The 25,172-nt window shown below is 35.6% G+C and overlaps 1 protein-coding gene across 1 annotated transcript in view; it reads left to right on the forward strand.

The window, feature by feature from the left end:
* The window catches only part of LOC144971047 (metabotropic glutamate receptor 2-like), a 147,555-nt gene that overhangs the window by 90,898 nt on the left and 31,485 nt on the right, over positions 1-25,172 (forward strand). Inside the window, exons 4-8 of the mRNA XM_078911372.1 lie at positions 13,633-13,777; positions 16,107-16,249; positions 18,532-18,651; positions 20,231-20,389; positions 21,418-21,523. Coding sequence (XP_078767498.1) covers positions 13,633-13,777; positions 16,107-16,249; positions 18,532-18,651; positions 20,231-20,389; positions 21,418-21,523 — 673 coding nt within the window. The remainder of the gene's footprint in view (positions 1-13,632; positions 13,778-16,106; positions 16,250-18,531; positions 18,652-20,230; positions 20,390-21,417; positions 21,524-25,172) is intronic.

Genomic DNA, 25,172 nt, shown 5'->3' on the forward strand with positions numbered 1-25,172 from the left:
AAAAAAGTTAAGGTTATATTATGAACATGAACGCAAGAACAAAATTAATGGGTATACTGATTGGGTCATATTCTAGTATAGACGTCTATATATATTCTCCAAAGTAACGCGGAAACTAACAAACAAAACCAAACCTTGCTACTAGGTTCGTAACATCTGAACTTTAAAAAAAAGCAAACAACAAATTATCTTTTTGTTCCGGCATAATCCACAAACTATTCAAAGATCTCTTCATAGTTGGAGATTGAGAGCGGTGGAACCAAAAAGGCAGAAAAGTTATCGTAGATTGCAGAAAAAAACCCCGTCCCATTCTAAGTCACGCAAATTTTCGAGGACAACTGAACTACCCATTAAAGATGTGTAGAAGTGTCAATGGAACAGCGCCAGATAAAGAAGACAGAAAAAGGAAAAAGAAAAAAAAAAAACCATTCCAAAATATCAGCCTGTATCGTCTTACAATGTTCTCAATTTGTCCCTTTTGAACATCCTTTACTTTTACCCTTCTGCTCTCTCTCTCTCTCTCTCTCTCTCTCTCTCTCTCTCTCTCTCTCTCTCTCTCTCTCTCTCTCTTTCTATTCATACCCTTGGCATGAAACCCCATCGCCTTCATAATGAGAATTGAATAGAGATTGCGTGCACACAAAGTAATCCCAGTGTTATGATTTTGAGAAATGATTATTGCATACAGTACGGACGTACTTTTTTATGTGTCGATTATACTTGAGATCATAATAATATTTATCATATAATATTAATAGCAAAAGTAACTAAATGACAAATTGTCAAGTTTATGGACAATAAAGATCTATTATTACTGTTGCTACCATTATTACCATTATAGTTATTATTATTATTATTATTATTATTATTATTATTATTAATTATTATTATTATTATTATTATTATTATTATTATTATTATTATTATTATTATTATTATTATTATCATTATTATTATTATTATTATAATTATTATTATTGTTATTATTATTATTATTATTATTATTATTATTATTATTATTATTATTATTATAAGCAATGGTATGTTCTATGAAAGCCATTACATTTGGAACGATAATAAAGATATCCGCATGTCTCATTTTGACATGGAATCTACCGACGACTATTGGAAACTTTTGTAACTTCGAGTACCAATTAGTTATAGTATAACAATCTGCCAACTCTTACTTGGGCAAATATCACGCGATCTGTACAAGCCATTAGCACTACTACTCAAAATGGTCACTGTGTACTCCATTTCATCTTCATTCCCACTTTTTTCTAGATCTTGTTCGTTTTTATCCTCGTACCTATGCCATATCAAGTAGTTCTAACTCGTCGAATTCACTGGACGAGGTCATTGTGTGCGTGTCTTAACCCGCCTTTTCACTCTCGTTCGGCTTTCATTTCTTGGGCGATAACTCACTTGTGTCATGATTGGGTGTTAGCAGATAATGTTAATGACTTGGAGCTCTCCGCAATTAACTGTCCCAACTGGATTCAATAGTCTGATGTCACGTCCGGCCAGCAACCAGCGGCTTGGTTCTAAACAAAGACAATCGATACTTTTTATTCTTCGTGCTGGCTAGAACTTTTTCACATGTCATGTGATCAGAATGTATAAAAGTCAAAACATGATCAGATTTATAATGATTTTCTCCTCTGGATACACTTTTTTATGCTCGTCGAGGAAGTATTTCATAAGAGCGTCCGCCATTGTTCCGATAGTTTAGAACCAGTTACTATGTTACTATGCGTCATTACGAGGGAAATGACGTCACGACTGTTGAAGCCTCTTCCGAATTTGAGGCGTGGGTTTCCCTTATCATGAAATTTGATGACCCCAGATTATCTACCTCATCCCCCACTGCCTTAGTTTTAGATACTTATTTCCTTTAATGATATATTTTCCTGTCCTTTTTACAGTCTTCACTTCTATCCCTCTTTTTCTCTCCCGCAGGAGAAGAAATTGGGTTGTTTATGTCTATGTTATGGAGATGTTATGGGAACTGTTTTATTTTTCTCCCCCGCAGGGGTAGAAAGTTCTCTATCCATTACTTCAACTGTATCAACCGTATCTGGCTCCATTGTGCATTAGAAGCAAGTGAAGAATAATCTTAAAAGTTTAAATCATTACTTTCACAATCACAATGTCAATAATAATATACTCCGATGGGAAATAGTATACAACAAATCCAATAATAAAAATAAAATGTAAAAATCCCATAAGAATAAGGAAAAAACACAATCATTTGCTTTAATTAGACAAAAACAAGACGCGTCCAGCCTCCTTAACGGCCCAACGTGAACTGAAAGTCACGTGATTCTTCATTTGTAACCCAATTCGGAATTGGGGTAAGAGGTAGAGTTGACTACTTTCACACGCCATAGCCAAAATAGGTTGTCCATGGAAAGTGGTCTCCCCTTGGAACAAAAGTATACGAAAATTTAAAGAACAAATAATTTGAAATGATCAATACAATTGAATAAAACATTATAATTTTCACCAAATCTTCTTTATTCCAAAGTTCAAAATCATATGATTATTTTTATTCGTATATCAAAACCTACGTGTAAATAATATTTGCTAATTCTTTCACAACGATTAAACCTCATATGCGCTAACTATAATATACTATCCTGGTAAAAACAAACAAAGAAATAAACAAACAAATCCAATGAAATGAAACAAACCAATAAAGTAAAGAAAATGAAAAACGAAACAAACAATCCATCCAAATCACAAGAGACATATCAAATTTCCGATTCAAGTCACGACCTCCAGTTAGAATTTCCATTCTCAGTAAATTTCCTAGATGAGCGTTGTTGGTGAAAATCTGTTACCAGTTAACTATTGTGCTCTTGAAAGATTTGTATTAAAAAAAATTGGCCAGAAAACTCATCCTTCAAATTTCGATAAATTTAAATGACCCTCATCTTTGCAAAAACTCTCAAACCCGGGACTTCCAATTTTTTTTAACGAGTTCTTTTTTCCCAGAGCACGACAGTTAATTGGTAAAATTAACCCTGAAAGAATCTGGCGAAAAACAAACATCTTCATGTGAATTTTTGTTTTTCTATGCCAATCGCAAGTTTTGAGGCAACGGTTATAAAATTGGTAAAACTGTTATTTTCATTTAATCAGTTTACTGCCGTACTCTACTGTGGAAAAACAATCATTTAAAAATAAGGCCAAAAAACACGTCCTTCAAATATTGAATGATTTAAATGACCCTCATCTTGGCATGAAACTCTCAATCCTAGGACTTCGATGAAGTTCAATGTTTGAGAGTTTTTGCCAAGATGCGGGTAGTATTAGTAGTAGTAGTAGTAGTAGTAGTAGTAGTAGTAGTAGTAGTAGTAGTAGTAGTAGTAGTAGTAGTAGTAGTAGTGGCTACACCTCCAAATGTATTTCGTCAACCCAGCTTCTAAAGGGTCATTGTGCGGCTATGTGGTCTTGTGGTATGACACTCGCTTTCGGATCGGAAGGTCCTGGGTTCGAGCCTCCCTCGGCGCATAGTTGAGTCCTTGGAAAAGGCTCTTTACTCACATTCTCTCACCGGTGTACTCAGGTGTAAAATGAGTACCTGGCCTTTAACAGCGTTGTCTCTGTCAGAAAAAAAAATTATAATGTTAAGTGTTGCTGTTGGACAGGGACCCCTTGTAAAGCGCTTTGAGCACGTTTAGTGGATATTGCGCCAAAGAAAAGCTCAATTTTCTCAAAATCGATCGATATTTGAAGGACAACTTTTCTGGCCAAATTTTTAAATACCTGTTTTTCCCTGGTTGTTATTGGAGTTTTGCCGACAGTTCTGATTTATCGTAATCTTAAGTATGGTATGATAATTGCATGTTTAAATTATATTTTATGAGATGCAGTTTCAAACTCATTTAATTTTAAGGTTGGATAACGTTATTAAATTTATTACTATTATTATTATTATTATTATTATTATTATTATTATTATTATTATTATTATTATTATTATTATTATTATTATTATTATATTATATATCATCATTCTTTTCCATCATCATCATCATCATCATCATCATCATCATTGTCATCATCATAATCATCATCATCATCATCATCATCATCATCATCATTGCCATCATCATCATCATCATCATCATCATCATCATCATCATCATCATCATCATCATCATCATCATCATCATTGCCAATATTATTCTCATCATTATTATTTTCATTACTATTTTTCACCGTGTCATTTGAGTAAGACATCTTTATTCCAAATGAAACATATAACCAGATCCCTATATCAAAATACTTGTCATCTCACGTTGCTTGCTTCGCCTCACCACGACAATTTGATACACATACACACACGTACACTCATTTTGCCTCACCCCAGCAAATTGGATCTTTCTTTTCACACAGGTTTGATATGTTTTAAAAATCGTTTAAGTATTTTCCTTTCAATTAGATCCGTCTAGATAGTTATAGAATCGGCCTTTTCAAAAGCAGTATCTCGTTTGACTGTTTAAACTCAGGAAGCTGTATAACTCTCACAACAAGAATGTAGAAGAAACCTAAATTATATTCAATATATTTTGAAGTCAATAGGCCAATCAGTCTGACACATCTTATTCACGTAGATTGTGTTCAGTTCCCATCAAAATTTTACACTGATTACTTCATATTGAAAAAACGTACGAGACAAGAACTAAACTGATTGAGAATGTTAAGTTATTTTGAGTCTCTTACATTGAAAATCCTTAATTAATGGTGCGCGTCCGACGCTAAAATGCTGGTTCGCTATTCAGTAGAGATAGAGTAAAACTGTAATATGATATTGGTAGATTAGTATTGCTAGTCAGAGGTATGATTGATATTACAACTCTTCTTCCGATTGTTAATCTCGTCTCATCACTTCTCTCTCTCTCTCTCTCTCTCTCTCTCTCTCTCTCTCTCTCTCTCTCTCTTTCTCTCTCTCTCTATCTTTCACTCTCTATCTATCTATCTATCTATCTATCTATCTATCTATCTATCTATCTATCTATCTATCTTTATATCTAAATATCTATCCGTCTCTCTCTCTCTCTCTCTCTCTCTCTCTCTCTTTATCTATCCAGATCTTTATTTATCTATATATACTATCTGACTATCTATCTATCAGGCTATCTATATAAGAAGCTGAGTAAAATAAAGTAACGGGACCCTGCTTATTACTTTAGAACAAATTGAATCAGTACAATGCATCACACTGCAATTTAAAGCTCGGCATTGGCCAAGTCGAATTCTACTTCTCAACATAGTCTTTGCCTCACTCGATAGCAGCAGTCCACCTTTTTGTAAGTGTATGTGTCCCGTCCTAGTAAAACTGAGTTGTTTGAGTTTTCACATATTTCACTGTTTTGACATCTTCAAAGCGACTTCTCCTCATTGCCTCCTTCAGTGGACCAAGGATAAATGTCCGAAGGTGTCAAGTCAGATGAATAAATTGAGGCGATTACCTCCTTTTTCCTGGCACTTTTGTGGAGAAGGTCATTTCCATTTTAAGAAACAGTATTCGTTTAATCTCCGAACATCCGGTCTTACTTGACGGAAGATTGCTTTCAGTTGCTTCGGAGTCTATAATATGTACTGTTCAGAGTTTACAGGAGTTCCCTGTGGTAGGAAATCAACGAGGATTTCACCTCTAATGTCCCAAAACACTTTCCCAGCTGATTTCTCAGTTTTGATATTTTGGTCGATGGGGAAGAGGGGTGTCGTTATTACATTGTTTGTCTCTTCGACTTAGGTTCATATGATGAACCCAGGTTTCATATCCAAGGATTATTCTGATGAGAGAGCAGCCATCTCTTCCACTTCGCCGGAGAAGCTCGGAACAGAAATTCACCCTTTTCCGCTCTTGATCAACGAGCACAGACGTTTGAGAATCCCAGGGAATTGACGAGTTGGTGGGCACTTCCATGACTGATTTCAATGTCTCCTGTTATCTCATCAAGAGTTGTTCTTCTGTCAAATCTGATCAATGCTTCTGCCTTAATTTAATTCATTGAGTTGACACTGCTTGGAGGGCGACCATAACGAGGTTTGTTAGATAAAGACCTGGTTGAGGGGAGTCAGATTAGGTGTTGGGTCGCATATCATTTTCTTCTAAATGACGAGATACAAGCTCAACCCACCTAAAAACAATACTCTCTCTAATGCCTGAGCTTTTTAATTTTTCCCAAGGCATTTGAAAATGATATTCGAGGTTTCCTCTTCGAAAACAAGAAATTTAATGACAGCTCTCTGTCGCTGACGGACATTCATGGGGCAGCCATCTTGAACTGTAATAACTTTCTCAAAGTGTGAGGGAATTAACATTTTCAACTTTTTGTTTAAAGAGTGTACATTCAGCTGAGCCAAATATGACGTCACATGAAAAAGAAAGGAACTCGGTTCGTCCCATTATTTTTGACTTAGCCTTCTATCTATCTATCTATCTATCTATCTATCTCTCTATCTATCTATCTATCTATTCTATCTATCTATCTATCTATCTATATATCGCATTTTGCAACATCATTTTAGTCCGTTCGGAGATAGACTTTGAAACAACAGGCGTCCTAAGTGTAAACAGCGTTTTCTTTGTTCAAAAATTGTAATGCAAGTCTCGTCAAGAAACAAATGTTTGATTGTCTTGCCGTTAGAGGCTTTAATGAGTTGGCTCCACTTTTAGTTCGCTTCATGGCCAGTTAGAAGGGAGATGCAAGGACAGTCGAAAGTCAAACCCAAAACAAAGCGGAGTCCTACATACTTAATTAATCCAAGTGCTATATATCCTTGAAGTCAGTCCAAGTATGCATTGAAATCACATGACATTGTCACACGGCATCTACCAAAATGGATGCACTAAGATGGTTGTAAAATAAAATTTATAATATAAAACCTAACAATTACAACACATTGTAAAAGACAACTGATTTACAATTTAAAAAATCACGTCTCACAAAAAGATAACTCCATCCAACAGTTACCATCTCTGCGAAAGACTCCTGTTTAAAACCAAATAGTTCCATTTCTGAACATGGACACAACGGCTCATGGATTTAAAGGATAGAAGAGATAGCAAGCTGTAGACCTATGAGGAATCCACCGATCCAGAGAAATCCAACTTTTTCCCCGCCATTGGGAGAATTCCACTCGTCGATAAAAAGAATTTTAAAGAGTTAAGAGCATAGTGTCTTCACGTTGTATTATTGCAGAATCTCTACGGATTCATCACCCTCAAAATCACAAGTCCTCGTTGAAACAAATATAAAGCCTAAATGTCCACTGTCTGAATCACGCCAAGTGCTCTGTTGAATGTTTCTGTGTTTTCATTTTCGGTTATTTCTGGTGGCAATGAGTTCCCTTTGCGAATGGTTCTTGGGAAAATACTGAAAATACTGAATTGTGTTCTTAGTTTTTGCAAATGGTTGAGTGTTTTGATGGGGGTTTCTCCTTCTTGCATCATTTTTGCAGTCTGGGATTTAAATCGCTGTTCAAACTTCAAAGGGCAGATGTTATGCAGGCCGGGATTTTTAAAAATGTGCAGTCTGTCACAGATCATAATGCAACTCTTTGGACTTTGTCAATCATGTCCTTTTTGCTACACCCGCATATTCCAATACCGGTCTAACGAATTTGATGGTCTTTGGGCATTGATGTATATAGCTTCGCAGAAAACCCAATATCTTGTAAGATTTTGTGACAATATGTTGGATGTGGGCGTCCCATTTCAATGTTTTATTTATGTAGACTCCTAGGTAGGTGATGCTGTCAAAAAAGGTGTAATGTGTGACCAACTATTCTGTAGCCGTATGATAAATTGGCGTTTCTTATTTGTTTTGTCATCATGAAGCTTTTCAACGGATAGAGTTTATATTTGACAATGTTTGCAGTAAGGAGCGCATATGCATCTCTGCTGTCTTCAATTTTTCTGAACAGTATATTGTCATCGGCGAAGAGTTTTAGCTTTGTTTGAGGACATATATTGTCTCCTATGTCATTTTTAAATATCAAGAAGCATAGGGGACTGAACACGGATCCTTTTGGTACTCCGGAATAGACGTCAAATGTGAAAAAGAGCTATTTACATGCAATCATTTTTATCTAGGGGCGCCGGGCAGGGAAACAGTTTTGTCATCATTTATATCCATCCGGTCATTGACTGGATTCGAAGTTGCTTGATTTAGTTACCAGCCGAGACACTATACCACTGAGCCACCGACATCAAAAGAATATAAAAATAGACCCTCCCTTGACTTTAAATCTTTAAGAATATCGATAAAGGATGCCAACAACATAAATATTTCTTATAAAATTGATGGGACAGTTGAGGCATCATAGTCTGTTGATTGAAAAACGAAAGCTGTCCGACATATATCTTATTTCTGCCTCTCTAATCTGAGCATTGATAAATCTCCAATTTCTTGAAACTGACTATCGTTTTCAATTTTCGAGAAAAAACAAGATATTACGTTTCATTTTCCAATACATTATACTATAATTTGGCCAAAAGCCATAATCATTGTGATCCATACATAAATTGTAATACAGGAAGACATTCCTTGAAATATTTGGCGAGGGTTTACAAATTTATATGGAAGCTTCAGTTGTGTATGAGAAAAATCCCCCCAAAATATTATTGCTATAGAATGACACAGCATTATGCAGCTATTGTTTGAATGTCATTAATTCTAATAAGTCATTTCAAATTCTTTTCAGCGCTCCAGTAAATGTGATATATCCAACATTCAAGGATTGAAATAAAAACGTTCAAAAATAAAAACGAATTGTTAGGAAATACTAAAACCGCCTGAGCTCAAATACTTTAATACTGGTCCGTTGTCTAGACTAATATTGTTTAAAATTAGATAAAATAGTCCTCAAGCCCACTTTCTCTAGCTCTATCTCGATACTTCTCATAAATCAAAGTCACAGATGAAGGGGGATCGATTTGGACTCAATAACTCTTTCAACCATTCTCGCTTTCAACCCAAGTAATCGATTCCTTCTTTTCTGATACGTGATTATCCTGTAATCCTGGCCAGCCATTAAGGATGGCATCGATGAACCGTCTAGACGTTCACTTGAAATTGTTCAATTTTCCACAGCATTACAATGATGTGTCTTGTAACGAAATCGATTACAATATTCTTTTGATTTTTAGTGGAAAATATATTTTTTCTTCAAATGAGATTAGGCAAATGGAAAACCAACAACACTTACACAGAATAACGGCCTGAAATCAACTTTAGTCACATCTAATGTCCTTGCTAGTTCCAAAACTATTTAGGTGCCATATCAATCGTTGTGAGACATTTTCATTACATAAAAAGTAAACTGAATACAATATCTAATAAAGATAATGGCGTGCGGCCATCCAGTTGTCTAATTTAAACGACAGACGGTGATAAAGTGGACAGTTTTGTTCAACGTCGCGTTTAATTTTGCGAGATCTAAAAAAAACAAAACAAAAACAAACAAACAAACATCATGCTGGTGAAATCAATGGTGACAATATGTGACCCAATGCCTGACAACTGTTTTATTTTGGGTTGGTTTAAACGTTAAGAATTGAACGATATGAAGTGTGTATTAATTTGTTATTTGATGACAATGGATATATTTTCTTTAACTCTCTCCTTACCGATCATTTTCAGTATTTTCCCCAAAATGGCAGACTTGCCAAACAGAAAAATTGGTTTAAAAAAAAAAACTCAAACAATCTCTCTACAAAACAACTTTATGTTCTTAGTTAATTAAACAAAGATCATCGTGATGTACAAAGTTAATCTGAATAAGAAAAAAAATGTATATTGCGTCGTGACTATTTTGCTATAGGTGGTAAGGAGAAGGTTAACAACAGAAAAATTAACTAGCAGCTCACACCAAGTATTTTAACTTTTATATCACTTGGATATTATTTACCTGACATAATCCCCTTTTTTCAGACGATAGGTCAAATAATATGTCCAAAAAAATGAGCTTTTTTTATATAGTGCAATATCCACTAAATGTGCTCAAAGCGCTTTACAAGGGGTCCCTGGTCAACAGCAACATTTAACATCTAGGACGGGACATGACGCCTGTTAGGCGATATTACAATTTTTCGGACAAAAACAACGCTGTTAAGGGCCAGGTACTCATTTTACACCTGAGTACGGTGAGAGAATGTGAGTAAAGCATCTTTTCCAAGGACTCAACTATGCGCCGAGCGAGGCTCGAACCCAGGACATTCCGATCCGAAAGCTAGTGTCATACCACTAGACCACATAGCCGCACAATGTCAAAATCAAACCGTTAGTAGATGATAAAAGTGTATTCTTCTTGAAGGCAATACCGCCTCGTTAACCTTTATACTCACTCTTAATTTCATTTCTTTTTAATTAAAAAAAAAAAAAGATTTAAAATAACAAATAAAACCCAAGAGCCCCCCCCCCCCCCGCCCCGCCAAAAAAAAGCAAACAAAAAAAAAAAAAACAAAAAAAACACCCAACAAAAAATAAGGAAAAGAAAAACCCAAATTGTTTTCATAGTTACTACAGAAACAATATTCCTGCACAATCAAGACAATATTTTTATTAGCCAGTTTATAACTTAATCATAAAGATCTCCCTATAAAACCTACAAAATGGCAATATTCGAATGGTCCAACAGATCACCATACCTTGATGTTGTAAAGAAGAAGCAGAATTAGAAAACGGGAAATGGATAGAACCTGTATTGAACATTAAAGCTTAATTGAAAAAAAAAGTTTTTAAAAAAATCCAAGGCATTTCAAAAGTTTTGTCTGATAAACAGAGTAGAGATGGATAGTCCAACGTTAAATGAACCACGGAAACACAAAACACGAAATAATAGCCTTTAATCATTACCAGACATAATGATACAAGAATGGGTATATTGTTTTAAAAAAATCGAGATACGTATTAATTTGAGAGAAAAAAAAGATAAGTGCGTTAACAGTTATTTTTAAAATTATCTCAAAGTCTTGTGAGTTAAAATGTCTGTCTTTAATTGATTGTTGGTACGCACAAATACCCGTTTTAGGTGTTACTATAAGCAGTAAACCAGATCTGAGCAAGATCAGACAATATTATTTGAGATATCGATTTTTCAAAGCACTACAAGAAGAGGGATCATTATCTGAATAAAGCAACACTCGATCGGACAGATGCAGCAGTTGACAATAATAATAATAATAATAATAATAATAATAATAATAATAGTAATAATAATAATAATAATAATAATAATAATAATAATAGTAATAATAATAATAATAACAATAATAATAATAATAATAATAATAATAATAATAATAATAATAATAAAATATAATAATAAATAATAATAACAATAAAGATAATAATAATAATAATAATAATAATAATAATAATAATGATGATAATAATAATAATAATAATAATAATAATAATAGTAATAATAATAATAATATTATTGATAATAACAATAATAATAATAATAATAATAATAATAATAATAATAATAATAATAATAATAATAATAATAAATAATAATAATAACAATAACATAACATAACATAACATGTGGTATAGGGCAAAATAGGATAAGATCCTTTGAATGCCTTTAATATTAATTAGTAATGCCATAAATCTATTGATTAAATATTATAATAACGATACACGTGGTAAAGATAGTATTTCAACTTAAATGTACTCATATGGTGTACAAACAAATATCCTTAACCGTGACATGCAAAGCGCACACACAACCACACACACACACACACACACACACACACACACACACACACATACACACGCGTATAGAAGATAACCATAATAATATAATAATGCATAATATATACATACAAGATTGAAAGCCATGTCAACAGCAGAGCAAACAAGTATTATTCGTCATATATAAATCTCCCATCATATAATTCCCTGTCTACTAACACCTTGAAATAATCCATAGATTTTGCATTCTTTGTTTCAAATTTCAAACTGTTCCATTTCTGAACAATACGAATACCGAACCAGTTTTGTCTTATGTTTGTTTTGCATCTAGAGACAAAAATCTTAAACTTGTCCCCTCTAGTAAAAGTAATATTAGAATATGAAAAAAAAATCAGAAAAGTCTATCCTATCCAGATCATGTACCAATCTATAAACCTGAATTAAATCCCCACGAATTCTTCTATATTTCAAACTGGGTAAGTCAAGAAATTCTAACCTTTCCTTATAAGATAAATAGTGTATTGTATAAATTTTTTGGGTAGCTCTCCTCTGTACACTTTCAATACTAATAGATTGTCTTTTATATAATGGGCTCCAGATGTAATTTCCGTATTCTAGAATTGGTCGAACGAGCGATTTATACAAATATAAAAATGTGGTTTTATCAAGACTTATAAAGGTTCTATATATTATTCCCATCATTCTGTTTGCACGGCTTACACAATTATCAATATGTAAATCAAAATTTAAATGTGAATCAAAAGTAACTCCCACATCCTTTTCATAAGGCACAACGGGAAGTAGATTTGACATAGAAGTATCGGTAAAATAATTATGACATGGATTATTTTTTCCTATATGTAATACTTTACATTTCGAAACATTAAAATCCAAATGCCATGTTGTAGACCATTTGAAAAGTGAAAATATATCATTTTGTAGAATGTTATGATGTTCAGTTGTACTATAACAATAATAATAATAGTAATAATAATAATAATAATAATAATAATAATAATAATAATAATAATAATAATAATAATAATAATAATAATGATGATGATGATGATGATGATGATGATGATGATGATGATGATGATGATAATGATGATAATGATGATGATGATGATGATGATGATAATAATAATAATAATAATAATGATAATAATACATCTTGATCTTTAAAATAATGACCCCATACTTCTGTCATTATCTGCTACAGACCCTATTACTTCGTATGTTTGTGTTTCTGTGTTTCATTTAATTCAATTGAACCTTTTATCCAGCACTTGAAACGATAACACAGACATGGACGATGTTAAAGACACCTTCAAATATCAGTCATTACCTGGCATTTTAAAACCAGTAGATTTTAATCTTGAGGCGTTGCACCTGATTTAAAATCTGGCTCAATCTTACCAACCATCGTGGATCAAAAAGATTAGCTACTACTCTCCACTCAAATCCTTGTTTCCTTTTTGTCTTTGTCTTTGTTCAACGTCAATGCGTCTTTCTTGTGTCTCAGGTTCCAGTTATATGACAAATACTCAATGACGGTATAACTCGGTCTCAGTTTTACTTTTTTCATTTCATCTCAGCAATAAAAATTAACTTTTCAGCACTTTGAACAAATGTGGAAATCTCCCATACGATGACAAATGCCCGGATACTCTTACTTCATTCATATCTCGAAAGATTAAGGTGACCTAAAAATCTGTGAAAATCTATGCTATTGTCGCCTGGCACTTTTCTATTCACTTCATTCCTTGTTGTTATCAACATAAGCAAGACTTTTTTGTTGTAAGTTATCTAAATCAATCGATCTTTAGGAAGGTTAAGTTTTCTGGCCAATTTGAAATAGACATAACTGATGTAATATCTTTATATTTTTTTCTTCAATTTTCAGGGCTTTAACGAAGTGGACAAACTTCTAACGGCCAATGGTATATGCCTGGCACTAAGAGGAAAGATGCTGAAGGATTCTGGAGTCGGCAGCGAAAAAGATTATGACTTGATAGTAGAAGAAATGCTAAGAAGAGAACTGGCTAGAGGTTTGTGTGTTTCTTATAATTCAATCTTAATCGGGGGCCAGATAACCGGGTGAATAATGCATTGCACTTCTCCCCGGGAGACAAGAGTTCGAGCCTCGTTGTGGGCATTTCATTTTTTCCCTCAGCAAATACCTTAGCTCCCGTTTCTCACTTTGCGGCCTTACACTACGGCTGGTGCTTGGGTTATGTCGGACTTTCTCGAGATAGACTCCCCAAAAATTTATTAAGGATAGTAAAGAGAATTTTATTCTATTCATTTAACACCTCAACAAGACATCCAGACATGCTTAACTTTTCTCAAGACTCACAATTGTTCTTTGCATAAATATCCGGTTTCACAAATTAGTGCAGGAGAATCTTAGAGTTTCTTTCGTATTGATTTGGCCTAATAGCTTTACCAGAAGTGTTTTTCATAAGACTGGATCAAGAAAGAGAAAATTCAAATATGGATCGAAGCTAATGTTTAACACGAATCGTTGGCAATCGATAAAGTCTTTTATCCTTTAGAAAGGGTATATATTGTTTCGAATATTTAAAATTGGATAATATAAACAACTGTTATTTTGAACAACAATTATTTCCAATGTTTTCTTTAGTACCGACACGCTACCCTATTCAGTCTTTACAATCAGTTACTCAAAGCAAGGAATTGTGCTATTCATAATTGATAAATGCGTTATGACAGAATAATACTTTCTTAGGCTTTACTCCCACTTACAGCTTATGAATGGAATAAACACCATGTATGAGGCATTCAATTTTGATATCAATATAAGTTAGATATGTACTGATAATTCATAGGCCAAGACTATAGAATATCTAATAGAATCCTGAAGCATATCCCTGTCTCCAGAGTTATACATTCAAGCTACTCTCCGTTTAAGACTATCTAGTCTATTGAAAAGTATGTTTAATCGTATATACGTATAACCCTAGTATCATAATATGCACATAGTATTACGGTTGATTTTAACACTTCAGTCAAACCTTGTTTAACTCTCGTCGTTTAGAGAAAATAGATCAAAATCAGTAAACCTGTAATCGAAGGAATCAAGGGTAGGACTCGTAATAGAAACGTATAAATTCAATAACAACTCATTGTCCTCTAAATCAGAAGCTCTCTTGATCACTCACCCTTTACTCGTTCATGTATTTGTCTACAGCGATTATTAATAAAAAAAAAATTAATCAAGAAAGTTTTGGGAGATACAGAATAATCGACCTTATTTCAAAAGCATTGTTAACTTTTTGTAAAATAGATATAAAAACCTAATCAAGAGTAAGTGATAAAGATTCTAACTGCTTTTTTAACATTTATGTGTCCTTTGATACTTGCTGTAATTTATAATTTGTTAGTAAAAAAGTAAGAATTAAACTTGTTTAAGTACTGGAGAGTAACAAATTACAAAAGTAAGAATAATTTAAGATGATATACGTACAATATTGTGTGCACGAGTCGAACACCAGTCTTTTGTATGTAGACCATGAACTCATAATAATGATCCACAAAACCCATTATGAAATGTTATCCGAATTTATTGTTACAAAACCCTTGCGGGAATTCCACTGTCAATTGATTGATACCAATAGACAATTTAGCACATCTAATGGAAATTAGTGCTCCCAAATGGAGTGTCACAGCCCGCATTCATCATTTGGGAATTGTAGACGAGAATCTTCGAATCAGGTCAGCGGAAATGAGTGACCGGATCTCCATTTCAAGACTTTATGACGTCATAGGAGACTTTGGAGGCGATACAGGGTAATACCGACACTCCATGTTGATATCATTATCGTTCGTTTTTCTTTCACCATGGAAAATAAGGACATGAAAAAACTCAAATTCCAGAAAATTCCGGAATTTTTAATTGTACATGGTTGTTCAACGTTCGAGAGTTTCATACAAATAACGTATTGCCTACTTTGTATCATCCTACACGTGAATTTCCTTTCCCTGTTCCAGCACTTGTTGATCACATGCATCCATTACGACATAATGATAAAAACAATTGAGCTTTTATATAGCGCAATATCCACTAAACATGCTCAAAGCGCTTTACAAGGGGTCCCTGGCCAACAGCAACATTTGACATTTAGGACGGGACATGACGCGATATTAAATTTATTTTTCTGAGAGAGACAACGCTGTAAACGGCCAGGTACTCATTTTACACATGAGTACGGAGAGAGCATCTGATTAAAGAGCCTTCTCCAAGGACTCAACTATGCGCCGAGCGAGGCTCGAACCCAGGACCTTCCGATCTGAAAGCTAGTGTCATACCACTAGACCACATGGCCGCACATAATAGATGGCTCTCAAATATTTCAGGTGTCATCATTTTTGCATCTGATCAAGAAGTGGCCGGATTGATGAGGGCTGTGCGCAGGCGCGGCGTGACAGGAAGGTTTGCCTGGATAGGAAGCGATGGCTGGGGAGGACGTGGTCTGGCCTATAAAGGCAACGAGGAAGTGGTAAGCAAAATCCCATTATAGTAGTAGGTAGTGGTATTGGTGTCTGAGAGGGATTCGTAGTAGTTGTAGTAGTTGCAATAACAGCAGCGAAAGATAATAGGAATGTAGTAGTAGTAGTAGTAGTAGTAGTAGTAGTAGTAGTAGTAGTAGTAGTAGTAGTAGTAGTAGTAGTAGTAGTTGTTGTTGTAGTAGTAGCAGTAGTGGTAATTGTAGTTGCAATATCCACCAAACGTGCTCAAAGCGTCTTTACAATGGGTCCTTGGCCAACAGCAACACTTAACATGTAGGACGAGGTAGAGATAGGGCTGTTAACGGTCGGGTTATAATTTTACAGCTGATTACGGTGAAAGAACGTGAGTAAAGAGCCTTTTCCAAGGACTTAACTATGTGCCACCCAGAACGGGACTCGAACCCAGGACCTTCCGATCCTAAAGCGAATATCATACCACTAGAACACATAGCGGCACCTGAGACTTGAGACGTTTTGACAGATTTGAATATATACACGATGAAAATACTATTTGCAAATAAATAGGCTTACATTATTTAAATATAAAACAAAATTATTATAATTAAGACACTTGTTCGAAAAATTATATGAATACATGTTTATCAGTTTCGCACAGGTAATAATATTATTGTAATTACCACCAAGTAGCAAACTCGGATACTGTTAACGCCACATCCACTATGCAAAGTCATTTCATAGTATGAAAGGGGCGGTGTGGAAAATTCAATAAATGAAATACTTGTCTTGTCCTCGAGGCCTCAGACAAATTGGAAATGACTTTATTTTGGTCCGTCTGTATCGCACACCATTTTTAAAACCATAGAATGCTATCGAATTCTAGGGAAGCCAAGAAAACAAGTCTGGTACTTTTATAATGATGTAATTATAATATCCTACTCTATTTCTCCTTTGAAGAATATGGTGTAATTTTACATCGCCGAGATTAAGAGCGAACGAACTTGACGTCACGCAGCTCATCTCTTTGCTATTCTATTTTAGACAGCCATTTTGGTGATTTCTTCTCATTAAATGATATCAATCAGATTACAAGCGTTCAATGTTTAACATAGTTTTGTGTGTTGGCACGTTATATCCGAGTAGCGGATTTTGTGAGTATTTTATTTAATGGCATAGCATCAATAAAAGACATAACGTAACGTATCATAGTAAGGGTTGTTTGAAATGAAAGAAAGGTTCAGGTCAAAATTTCCCAGATATGACCATACGTAACTATTGAGATTTTTTGAGATTTTTTTATATAGGGCAATATCCACTAAACGTGCTCATAGCGCTTTACAGGGGGTCCCTGGCCAACATCAACACAAATCATGTAGGACGAGATATGGCGCTTGTTAGGAGATAAGATAAGATAAGATAAGACACTTATTCAGCCTTGCATGGAAATTGTAATTCTATATAAATATATAAAGTTATGGAGTTCTCTTTCGATTGCATTCTTGAAGTTATTTATACCTTTGGAGTCTGTCGTTGACTTACTTTTGACTTATGTCTCTTGGCTTCTGGCGGAGCATAGGGCCTCAACTGCACGCTTCCATCTCCTTCTGTCCTTGGCAAAGACCTTTGCCTCACTCCAGTGTAAGATTGGAGACGCATAAATCTTGGTGAAGGCTTCTGCTCCATGTCTGTTTTGGACGACCCTGTTTCCTCTTGCCCTTTGTCAAACCATTTCAACCTGAGAATTTGTCGAAGACAGGAGTCTTTGGTTAGAAATTATATACTGTTTGAAGTATTAACTCTCCTTACTATTTTAAATAATACCCTAGAATATGTTATAAGAATTTTGTAAATTTTATACGGGACTACTTAACATGTTAACTGGCGTACTCTGGAAAAACATGTATTTAAAATTTGACCAGAAAACCCGTCCTTCAAATATCGATCGATTTAGATGACCCTCATCATGGCAAAGGATTTCAAACTTGGGACTTTGCATTTAGTTTTCAGAGGAATCATATTAACTCTGTCCTTACCACTACAGTCATTCGTTAGGAAACAATACACATTTTTCTTATTAAAATTTGTTTTGTACATTAAAAAAACTTGAAGTATAAAATTGTGCTTATTGCATAACAATATACATAATTTGTACTTCCAATTTTAAGTTTGAATGCAAAAATCAATTTCTTGTGTCGGCATTTCGGGAAAAAAACTGAAAATTGTCGCTAAGGATAGAATTAAATCTTTCAATGTAAAGAAAATGGCGTTTTGTCAGTTGTAATACTGCATTTTGGTTACAATGATTTACTTCCAGGTTGAAGGAGCTGTATCGGTACAACCTCTGGCAGAGGAAGTAGAAGGTTTTAGAGACTATTTCTTAAATCTAAGACCAGAGACAAACAAGAGGAACCCTTGGTTTATAGAATACTGGGAGGTAAGTGAATCTATATAAAAGTGGTTTTCTTTTGTTCTGGACAAGTTTATTGCATCTACAGAGCAATACGAGAGCTATAGTCATTACTGATGATGATCTTCGGTGTTTAATTTTTTTACTTGAGATTTTATATTACTCAATATTCACTAAACGTGCTCAAAGCGCTTTACAAATGATTCAGGATCAACAGAAACATGTAACATGTAGAACGAGAATGATCCCTGTTAGGCGTTATTTCAAATGGTGTAAAACGAATCGTTGTCACTGTCCGACAAACACATTTTTAATATCGCGTAACAGGCATCATGTCCCGCCCTACATGTTAAATGTTGCTGCTGGCTAGGGATGTAAACTGTAAAGCGCTATGACAAGATATGAAGTGAGTAGAAAAGTGCCAGAAGACAATAGAGAATAAAAATTATTCGCGGCGGTGGTGGGGTTCGAACCTGCGACCTTATTGGTACGACAACTCCGCCTGGCAGGTGAGAGCGTGGCTCTACCGTGTGAGCTATCCACGAACACAAAAATATTCGTTTCAAACCCAAGTCATTTCTAGATCCCTCTTTCACCCACTTCTTGAGATCGCCGATTCGTTCGCACACCACCATCGCGTAGTAATTTTTGACCAGCAGTTAAGCTTAATAGCCAATATTCTCACCGGAGCATACTCAATGTCTCAATCGTTCTATGTTATATGTTTGTGTTGAGAATATTGGCTATTAAGCTTAACTGCTGGTCAAAAATTACTACGCGATGGTGGTGTGCGAACGAATCGGCGATCTCAAGAAGTGGGTGAGAGAGGGATCTAGAAATGACTTGGGTTTGAAACGAATATTTTTGTGTTCGTGGATAGCTCACACGGTAGAGCCACGCTCTCACCTGCCAGGCGGAGTTGTCGTACCAATAAGGTCGCAGGTTCGAACCCCACCACCGCCGCAAATAATTTTTATTCTCTATTGTCTTCTGGCACTTTTCTACTCACTTCATATCTTGTTGTTACCAACATAAGTGCCTGCTCCACTCACTTTTCTGAATTAAAAATTCACCCCATACACCGGAGCATACTCAATGTCTCAATCGTTCTATGTTATATGTTTGTGTTGAGAATATTGGCTATTAAGCTTAACTGCTGGTCAAAAATTACTACGCGATGGTGGTGTACGAACGAATCGGCGATCTCAAGAAGTGGGTGAAAGAGGGATCTAGAAATGACTTGGGTTTGAAACGAATATTTTTGTGTTCGTGGATAGCTCACACGGTAGAGCCACGCTCTCACCTGCCAGGCGGAGTTGTCGTACCAATAAGGTCGCAGGTTCGAACCCCACCACCGCCGCGAATAATTTTTATTCTCTATTGTCTTCTGGCACTTTTCTACTCACTTCATATCTTGTTGTTACCAACATAAGTGCCTGCTCCACTCACTTTTCTGAATTAAAAAGCGCTTTGAGCACGTTTAGTGGATATTGCGCTATATGAATGCTCAAATTAAATTATTTTTAGAGTTTCATATCTACTGGTTTAGTTTTGATTTATTTATACGAAATATTTTGCCATGATATCTGTTATTCCTTTCACCCAGCATATGTTCGAGTGTCGCTACCCACGGAGCCCCGAAACACCATTTAATGGAGATTACAACAAGACATGTACAGGGGAGGAACGTTTGGAGGAGTTTGAGTTAGAGCAACAGCTACAGTTTGTGTCTGACTCTGTCATGGCGTTCGCACATGCTTTCAAGGTGATCTAAAATACCGAGATATTATATCTTTAAAGATTTTAAATGATGGTGTGCTATCCAATTTCAACAATCTGTAAAGTCTTGAAACGACGAAAAAATGTAAAGACACGAATAAGCTTATTACATATGATGATAAAAGTTACATTTAAACAAAACCTAGCCAGCACAAAAACCATTGGCAAAAGTCAGAATGGTCCACATCATTCTACACTCTTTATAAACCAGGAGCTGATATTCTCGCTCCCCCCCCCCTCACACACACACACACACACACACACACACACACACACACACACACACACACACACCACCATCAATGTTTTTCATTTAACCATTTGACCACCGCACTCTGGAAAAAACCCTGTAGGTATCTAAAAACATGGCCAGAAAACCCGTCAATTATCAATTGATTTAAATGACCCTCATATTCTTATAAGTCCCAGGTTTGAGAGTTTTTGCCAATATGAGGGTCATTTAATTCGATTTGATATTTGAAGAACGAATTTACTGGCCAAAGTTTTTCCAGGGTACGACGGTTAATTGGTTAATTCAATTCTTTAAATGTTAAAAATATATATCGCACGATCCACCCAATTTGCTCAGAGCGCTTTACCAGGGGTCCCAGGCCGACTGCTTTATTTAGCACTTTGGAGGAGACAAAGCAGTTACCGGCCATGTACTCATTTTACACTGAGAAAGAGAGAGAGAATAATATGAATTTCAAGACTATTCTAAGGACTCAACTTGGCGTCGCTCATAGTGTGATTCAAACCAGGGACCAGAAACCCTAGGGCGAGTGTAACACCACAACTTGGCTCCGCTCAAAGTGTGATCCAAACCAGGGACCTACAGATCCTAGGGCGAGTGTAACACCACAACTTGGCGTCGCTCATAGTGTGATCCAAACCAGGGACCTACAGATCCTAGGGCGAGTGTAACACCACAGGACTACAAAACCCACGTAAAAAGTAAGATTCTTTTTTTTTTTTTTTTTTTGGTCATAATACATTTTTCTCTAATCCATGCAGGCTATTCATCGTCGTCTGTGTGGGGGAGTGCCTGGTATGTGCGAGCGGATGAAGAATATCAATGGGGATGTCCTCAGGGCTTTCTTGCTGAGGGTCAAGTTCAAAGGTGAGACTTCGATATTTGCCTACTGAATACATAACAGGTCTGAAATATCTTCTACTCGACTGGTCATGTCAAAGAACTGTCAGTTGTTCAATAGGGGTAATAAAGAGATATGTCCTATCTGACACGTCTGGGCCTCGATGGTCTGGACAATCGATAATGTATCGTAACCGGATCTAAATTCTAGAGACCCGTCAAAATATCCTTTAGATGGATTTGAATTTTAGATTGCGGTACCAGTGCCAGATATGTCTTGCTGTTGTCCTTTTTGTCTGGCAGAGAGATAGCCCGTTGTCATCAGATCCAATCTAACAGACCATGACGCTTTAACCAGTAAACTGCAGTATTCTTGAAAGACACGTATTTTAAAAAAAAATATGGCCAGAAAACTCGTCCTTCAAATATCGATTAATTTAAATGACCCTCATCTTGGAAAAAAAAAGAACTCTCAAACCTGGGACTTTGACGAGTTTTCGGTCAAAATTTTACGCTGCACTCCAGCTGACGCCTGGGTCATTCCAGTCTTCCCTTGGAATAGACCCTAGAGACAAATTTCTCCTATGGGATGAATACAGGGGATTTTATTATTTTAAAAATGTATTTACCATCACATTATTGTTTCCTATTGCTTTCCCAGTTACCTTTGTAAAAACCAGGATCCCACTTGCCTTACTCTGGAAAAAACTCGTATTTAAAAAGTTGGCCTTAAAAGTCGGCCTTCAAAAATAGATCGGTTTAAATGACCCTTATCTTGACAAAAATTCTCAAACCTGAGATCTCGTAGTTCCAGGTTTGACAATTTTTGCTAAGATAAGGGTCATTTAACTGGATCGACATTTGAAGGACGAGTTTTCTTGCCAATTGTTGAAAAACAAGTTTTTCCAGAGGATGGCAGTTAAATGGTTAATTATATATAGTGTGAAGATGCCATTCAGGTCTTTGTTATTGCTTTTTGCCATTCGCGTTTATGAGAAGTTCTCTCTAAATTGTATTAACCAGGCTATAAACGTTCAAGGTTACACATAGTTTTGTGTGTTGGTCCGTTATACTTCCGGATTGCAATGTTGTGAGCTTCTTAGTCAAGCGCATACTATATATATATATATATATATATATATATATATATATATATAAACGTCATAATCGATGCTATGCGCTTAGCCAAAAAAAATAAATCACAATATTCGCCAGCCGATATAACGTACCATCACACAAAACGATGTGTAATTTTGAACGTTTATTGATAGAATGAAGATGACGTCACTCAGGTTTTTGTTATTGTTTTTGCCATCCACGTTTATGAGTAATTCTCACTAAACTATATTAACCAGACTATAAACGTTCAAGGTTACACATATTTTTGTGTGTTGGTCCGTTATACAGTGGCAATGTTGTGAACTTCTTAGCCAAGCGCACACTATCTATAGATAGTTCGAAGATGACGTCACTCAGGTCTTTGTTATTGTTTTTTGCCATCCGCGTTTATGAGTAATGCTCACTGAACTGTTTTAACCCACTATAAACGTTCATGGATACATACAGTTTTGTGTTTTGGTCCGTTATACTTCCGGATGGCAACCGTTACACTTCCAGATGGCAATGTTATGAGCTTCTTAGCCAAGCGCATACTATCTATAGATAGTATCCGCTTGGCTAAGAAACTCATAACATTGCTAGATAGTATGCGCTTGGCTAAGAAGCTCTTAACATTGCCATCCGGAAGTATAACAGACCAACACACAAAACTATGTATAACCATGAACTTGTATAGTCCGGTTCATACAGTTTAGTGAGAACTACTCATAAACGTGGATGGCAAAAAACAATAACAAAGACATGAGTGACGTCATCTTCGTTCTATCTATAGATAGTGTGCGCTTTGCTAAGAAGCTCAAAACATTGCCATCCGGAAGTATAACAGACCAACACACAAAACTATGTGTAACCATGAACTTTTATAGTCTGGTTAATACAGTTGAGTGAGAATTACTCATAAAAGCGGATGGCAAAAACAATAACAAAGACCTGAGTGACGTCATCTTCATTCTATCTATACAATTTAATGAGAACTATTCATAACAATGGCTTGCTAAAAACAATAACAAAGAGCTGAGTGACGTCAATTTCGTTCCTTCTATAAAATATTGTTACGAATCCCAAGAGCGCACATATTATTAACATTTTCCAAAGAGTAATCTAGTTCCATTTCGGACAATGCTTTTTACAAAGGTCGTAAAAATGTAAGGCATTTCATTTTGGAATCTATTAAAAAATATTTGATTGGCTAGTTGTTGAACCCCCAAGATGTAAACCCCCAGGGTAGTAAAATGTAATCTTATAAAGGCTTCTCCTAAACATTACACAAAATCTGGTAGTGACAATAGGATTCAATAGTCGTACCGTCACTTCCTTCCTAATGACGTATGGTAACTTAGTAACACTGGCTCTAAACAATGGCGGACGCCGTATGAAATATTTCTCCGGCGAGCTTAAAAGCGTATCCAGAGGAAAAACCCCCATCAATTTGATCATGTTTTGACTTTTACACATTCGGATCACAAGGCATATGAAAAGGGAATGAAAAGTTCTCGCCAGCATGAAGAATAAAAAGTAAAGATTTTCTTTGTTTAGAACCAAGATGGCCGCCGTTGCCGGGCGCGTGACATCAGACTACTGAATCCAATTCGGTGCTCGTCTCTCGTAATGAAATAATAAAATAAATAATAAAATAAATAAGGGGGGAGGGGGCAGCGTGGGTCAGCAGTACGGTCTTTGCTTTGTACCCGAAAGGTAACGAGTTCGATCGCTCGTCGCTGCACTGTATGACTTTAAGCAAGTCAGCTCACCCTAGCTCAATTTGAGGCGCTGCACTGCGGCTGACGCCTGGGTTATTTCATTCTTCCTTTGGAATAGACTCTAGATACAAATTTCCCCTATGGGATGAAAATAGGAAATTTTATTTTTATTTTATTTTATTATTTTTAAAAAATCTCAATAGATAGCCTGTTCTGCGGTACACGGGTATTATAACATTAATAATAATACTCCATGTGGGGTGGCGGTGGGGTTTGGGGGGGGGGGGCAGACCAGTAAACTGGAGGAAAGAGACAGGGTGAACAAGAAAAGAGAAATAAAGAATGAAAAAAGAGTAGAAGGAACGAAACAATCAGGTTGCAATGACCCTATCAGCATGTGGTTTTCCACTCGGAGATTGACCACATCAACACTAATGCTGTATTTTCCCTGGCCCGACGTCCTTCACTATAAAAAACTTCCTTGATGAGGAGGAGTATCTAGCTTTAACACCCCAGCCGCTTTGAAAATTCGACACTGGAAGGGAGATTGGATACGGTCTTGATAGGGTCTGATGTCTTAAGCTTTTGTGCTTTACACTTCGGCTGTCCATGGGAATTCGGGAAAACAATGGCCCTGAATTTTACTGTTTACACAACATCAAAAAGTTCCACATAGACTATCTACATCAAAGAAACAAAAAGAAAAAAAAGAAAGAAAGAAAAGTAAAGGAGAGAGAAGAAAAAGGGGAACAAATAAAACCTCACATTATCATGACTGCCATTATCATTACTGTCATTATCATGATATTATTATTATTATTATTATTTATTATTATTATTATTATTATTATTATTAT

This window comes from Berghia stephanieae, chromosome 4, assembly GCF_034508935.2.
Source record: "Berghia stephanieae isolate SIO BIC M18660-M18661 chromosome 4, UCSD_Bste_1.3, whole genome shotgun sequence".
Classification (NCBI taxonomy): Eukaryota; Metazoa; Mollusca; class Gastropoda; order Nudibranchia; family Aeolidiidae; genus Berghia; species Berghia stephanieae.